At 40.5% G+C, this 6,000-nt stretch overlaps 1 protein-coding gene across 1 annotated transcript in view; it reads left to right on the plus strand.

Moving 5' to 3' along the window:
• Window positions 1–5,768, plus strand: part of si:ch211-163l21.10 (basal body-orientation factor 1) — a 144,587-nt gene extending 138,819 nt beyond the window's left edge. Inside the window, exon 12 of the mRNA XM_042091328.1 lies at window positions 5,512–5,768. Within this exon, the coding sequence (XP_041947262.1) occupies window positions 5,512–5,602 (91 nt within the window). The 3' untranslated portion in view covers window positions 5,603–5,768. The remainder of the gene's footprint in view (window positions 1–5,511) is intronic.
• Window positions 5,769–6,000: the final 232 nt, after the last annotated feature.

The raw sequence follows: 6,000 nt of genomic DNA on the forward strand, positions 1-6,000 counted from the left end.
GCGCATCGTTGACATATTGATGAGCGTACGTAGCAACCGGCCAACAGCAGCAAGAAAAATAACAGGCGCACACCTGATATACAGTGGGTCCCCGTTAAGTTTGGACGGGTTCCTTCATGAATCACGATCCCCATTTTCTCAGCAGAAATGGCACAAACTGCAGTTGACACAAACAACCACAAGGTGTCACTTGGGTGCCACTACTATTTTTGATGCGACTGACTTACTGCTTCCATGACGCAGCGGGGGCACGGGAACTTCAATTGATCACGGTAGTTTAAGCTTACACTTGACAAAACATTCTAATATGAAAATGTAGATGCAATTGTTGTAAAATGGTGCAGCTCCTTTAAGAAAGCACCGTGTGCAGGGATGGAGAGAGAGAAAGCGAGAGGGGATAGGCCTATGTGTGTTAGAACTAAGCGTGTGGGAAAAGTACGTGCTGTTGAGACTGGAGCGAGTCATATTCAAAATAATGCAAAAAAAAAGCAATTATCTTCATTCATTGCAACCAAAGCATGACTGCTTGCCGACGTTCAAACGAAAAATATATCAAAGCACCTTTTGCGTTTGAATGTAGCACGAAAAAATGTTTAAACAGCTGGACAAATGATTTAGCTAATTGATTATATAACCTGTACACCAGCAATTGTTGAACATTTACCTGTACAAGTACATTGACAGTAGCCCAGCCTAACAGCATGTTGTAGGCCTACTGTAGAAATTTCACTTAAATTGCAACCGCAACATGCCTGCTTGCCAACGTTCAAACGACAACGAAAAAGATAATAAAACAACAAGAGGGTTGAGTCTGAATGACACTGAGTTTTTAGACACTGAGTTTTTGTAGTTAAGAAATATTTTCGTATAAAAAAAAATGGTCATTCTTCAATCTCCTTCACTGACGCCTATGGAAAAGGCTTAACGTCCCAAAACAACGATCAATGATCATCAAATTTCTCTCTCACATTGCTCCTCATAACCATCTATAAAAAAGTGTTTTTTCTTTTCTTTTTGAGCACATCCGAATCCCAGGACATAACGCACTGGACCTTATAATAGGCTCGAGATATAATTCCAAAGGGGGCAGATATGGGCCACTGCACTTAAAACTTAAAAAGATGAAGCTTTCCGAACTTTAAAATTGCGATCAGTGACTGGCATCGGGTGAACGAAGCTTTTCGAAGTTGAACAGGCTATTAAAAAATATTTGCGCACCTCCATGTCACAGGAGAGACTGGGCTCTCCCTTCTATGAAAAAGACGTTAGGCTACCTGCAAACTGGCCTATGATTTCATTGCTGAGTTTGCGGCAAAGCAAGAATTTTTTTTTTTTCCTGAGTCAGGATATGGCGAGTCAGTGTCATTTATTTGTCCAATGTTAGCCTATAGATACAGACCAGTACATCTTATCAATAGTTTGAATGTCGTGTGTGTTTCTGCTCATTGACAAATACCGTTCAGCACAATGATTCATGCCCAATGAATTCCCCCTGTTAAAGTGTTCGCCTTTGTTACACTATTTGGTTTCGTGATGTAGCCTATGATAAACACCATATGGCCAAATATGTGACTCAGCTAATGTTATAGGCTATACAATTGAATTTCCCCTCTTAAAGGCAAGCTGGTGTAGCTTATTAGACTAGGCTACTATTAAAATACACCGACGGTAGCCTTGGCTATGTGTAAAGTAAGCTATCGCATGATTTCATGCACGTAAGTGAAAAGGGCCTTGCATCTGTCAAGTTGGCACAGGGCCTCGCATCCCCTTGCGACGGCCCTGCAGCTCCTCCTAAGACAGCGAGGAAAAAGTTAAAATACGCGATAAACCCGGGAAAAGTTGACAGGTTTGTTTCGGTCCCGGTGATTATTTGTGAAATTGTGCAAACGACAGCCTTTTCAAGGCATTTCAAGGAAGGAGTCGTAGCATGCAAGCTCCCAAATTGACCCAGTAGCCTAAGGCATCAATACATTGTTGGGACTGGGGAGGATCATGCGTTTTTTCTCAATCACTTTGGAGGGTCATAGAAACAATTCTTGCTGGCGAGGGAGGGTCACGTCTTTTTTGACTAACGCTCCCAAAACTCCTCCGGTAGCCCCTTAATTAAATAAATAACGAACAGTCCCTAATTGATCAATAGCCTAGGCCTACACCAGCAATTGTTGAACATTGACCTGTACAGGACATTGACAGTAGCCCAGCCTAACAAGCAAATGTTGCAACATACATCAAAAGACGCAATTAATCAGAAATAAATAATGTAATCTGCATCGCTTTATTTAACAAACTGCAAGCAACAAGAGCATTGAGTTCGCTGTAAGGCCAAACCCAAGAGCAAAGCCTATCTGTTAAGGCAGTCGATAGGCTTTATAACGAGCTGTGTGCCTGGAAAGACGATAGATGACGGCTCTGGTCATCCCATACCCTCCCCCCACTTCCTGTAGCCTACCATTATGAAGGCCTGTAGCCTAAAACGACTCGTTTCCGTTTTGTGACATTAAGCTTTTTCACGTTAAGCCCCCCTCCCCCATCCCCTTCTTTCACAAGCAGTGGGGGAGCGCGGGGCACAAAGTAACACTTTTTGGAAGACAAAGGAGGGTTCTCCGCGCTTCTGTCGTTTGGCCACAATCCGTTGCAACCAGGCCAGGACAGATATTTTAGAGAGGAGAGACGCCGGTGCAGCTCAGATGTCTTCTTAATTTTCTTTATTCTTCAGTAAAAGCTGCAGAACATTATTAAACTTTGACTAACATTTCGATGTGTCGATGTTTTTGACTAACGAACATCGAAACGTTAGTCAAAGTTTAATAATGTTCTGCACCTTTTACTAAAGAATAAAGAAAATTAAGAAGACATCTGAGCTGCACCGGCGTCTCTCCTTCTCTTTTTGGCTTTGGCTAAATATTTCTAAAATCATTTGAGTTTCACTAGTCACATGTTTTAACAAGCAACACTTGTTATTTAACTAATAACAGACGTGTGTCGAAAATTGACTTTATTTTCCATACGGAGAAATAACATATGCAGAGTCTAACCAAGGTCAATCTTGCCAAAAAAGCCCTCAAACCTGAAAACACATGAGGCAAAAGTGCAAAACATCACAAAACTAACTAAACTAACACGCGCATATTTTTGTATTGCAATCATTGTAGCCTACAGTTGTAACAGCGCGTAACAGTCGTTTTACTCCCCGGATGCGCTCATTATAAAGAACGTTTAACGTGTCCCAAAAACAGCTATCAATTAATCACCAAACGTATTATAAACAAGTATTGCCAGGAGCAACACCTTGCAAAAAATTATAACAATAGGCCTAGGCCTTTATATGGCTCTGCTCCTGCCTAGATTCGAACTCAGAACTACCTGAAAGTTGCAGACCTGTTCTGGAAATACGTGCATTAACCCACTCGACCGTCAGACAACGCTATCTGCTTCGAGTAGGCCTATTGGGTAGGACTGTAGCCTACACTGGTTGCTGTGGCACAGTCTTGAGTGACCGAATTCGTTTTTCTTTGTCATATGAATGCTGTCATTTTGTTAACATTACTGTTAAGGAGATGCTGTAGGCAAAGTCTATATTTCAACCTCGTTAGTGTAGTAAAAAAAATCAGAACTATTCACAAGGTTTCTGGGCAGCATATTTATGTTCTGTTAGCAAGCGAACTTCTCATGACTACCGACAAAGTAGCCTACTGCCAGCTGACGAAGCTCTCGTTTTAAAACATTACTGAGAGACAGACACTGTACAATCAAGAAATCTTGCCACTGAATCCAAAACTATGTTTAACATTATGTACAAGGCTTAGGCTACAGTGGACTAGCATGTTGCAGGGGCTGCTAAAAACACAGAGAAACGCACTGAAAACTCGGCCAATCACAGCCCTTGCTGTCGAATGCGCCGTCTGGTTCGACCGTGGAACTCCACAGCGGACTATGCTGCCCCCAAGCGGCTGCAGTTGTACTTACATTTCACCATTCACCATGATCGTGAATGAAGTGTCAATTTTTAACTGGGACCCTCTGTAAGGTCGATTTTCTCCAGACTGGATTGCACAAAAATGCTGAAACTGTACCTGAAATGGTCAAAAGGGTTTGAGGGTCATGGAAATGTGCCCACAATTCACATTCTTAACTCTATAGAACCAAAATCTAATCATATGTGGTGAAATTCTGAGCTATGGCCATAGACTTGAATGGAACAGTCGCTTCCTCTGGTCTGCATAAAGGGGAATTTTGACCCCCCCTCATGCGATCTGGGTTCCTGGAAGTGGATCCTGATGAAATATCTTGCTCCGCCTATGTATAATCTTTGCTTCAGCTACACTGTTGCTGTATTGCAGCCAGGTGTTGCTGGTCATTCCCAAACAAAATTACTTTGAAAATATGAATGGAAGGTAGGCCTAGGCCTAAACAACTGCAAGCGGGGACATTTAAAAAGGCATTATGCACCTGACAAGATTAATACAACCACAAACTCAATAAACATAACTGGATCCTTCACTTCATATCGATATTTCACAACACCCAGCACAAACTGCAGCCACCCCGTCATTTTCAATCAGACATGAAGTTTAGCTAATAGCCAATAGGCTAGCCTACAACGCCTATGAGCCTAGGACATGTTCATTTTACAATAATTATGTAAAGACGACCTTTTGAGACAACAGACAACCTTTTGGCATGTGGCAGTGTCATTTTTAGTCAGAACAAACATATTGGTCAAGAGAAAATCATAATTAAATCAATATTTGCCAGGGGTATGAATAATTGTTCTTAACTGTATGTGTATATGTGTGTGTTTGTGTGTGTGTGTATACACACACAAACATATAGTTGAAACGGAATCAAAAATCTAGAATCTCAAAAAATTAGGAAATGTATACAGTCAATAATTCTGTATATTGACTGTATACATTTCCTAATTTTTTGAGGTTCTAGATTTTTGATTCCATTTCAACTTCATGTATATTGAATCTAGATTATATGAAAGTTTCAGTTTTTGAAATAAATTCTATATATATTTTTAAATGTACCTGTATTTTGCCCTATGCAAAAACATGAAAACAATTTGAGACACAAATTGAAACACGATATAAAGGCTAATACAAGAAACATGCAAGTATTATCAGATCATATATTCCCAGATATGGGTAGCAAGGACTCCTGAAAAAACTCAAAGATATATAGCATGCATAAGGCTCTTAATGACCAAATTGAAATTACCCTTAAAAGAGACAATGTCCCAATGGGTTAAAGGAAATGAAAATGATGTACATATACCTGTATGGTGTCAACATCTACATAAAAATGAAATAACATGAAACCATTTGTAGAGATGTAAATTGCCGTGTTTATTTATTTCAGGATGGTACTCAGCTCGCTATTATATATAAACTGAGAATTGCTTTTAAACAGTCGGGTGTGATTTGTACTATGAAGAGGTAAAAAAATGTGACAACCAAACAAGCTCTCTGTAGAGGATGTTTTCCTGAGTCATATGTTTATTTGCAGAATTGCAGATGATTTTTCCCACCACACCTTCATCACCCAGGCCCCAGTACCGAACCAGACTTCTGATCTTCCAGATCTACACACCTCTTGATTTGCTGATTGAATGGATTCATGCCTTGAGTACAGAAAGTCAACATCCTACATCATGATTATCATCTTAACACTTCCCCGGAATTGATTTCATGAATGTTTTGGAAAATAACATACTTTTACATCATACAGATGAAAATAAAAAGGGCATACTAAAAATACTGTTGTTTTCTAATGGTAAGTTTCCACACAGCGGAACACCTCACAATTTTCACCCAATGAAATTTGGCCTCGGGGGTGTTGCTGGGAAAACAGCAAATTGTTTGGCTGTAGTGACTGCAAGCGGTGGCTAGCGAGCTAATTAGGCTATCGGCTACAGTAGTTCAAAAGTTTAACTACTTAGTGAAGATAAACAGGCATAAGCAGAGGGGGCGCGGGGGGGGGGGGGTAGGGCGGTCG

This window comes from Alosa sapidissima, chromosome 5 (assembly GCF_018492685.1).
Source record: "Alosa sapidissima isolate fAloSap1 chromosome 5, fAloSap1.pri, whole genome shotgun sequence".
Classification (NCBI taxonomy): Eukaryota; Metazoa; Chordata; class Actinopteri; order Clupeiformes; family Clupeidae; genus Alosa; species Alosa sapidissima.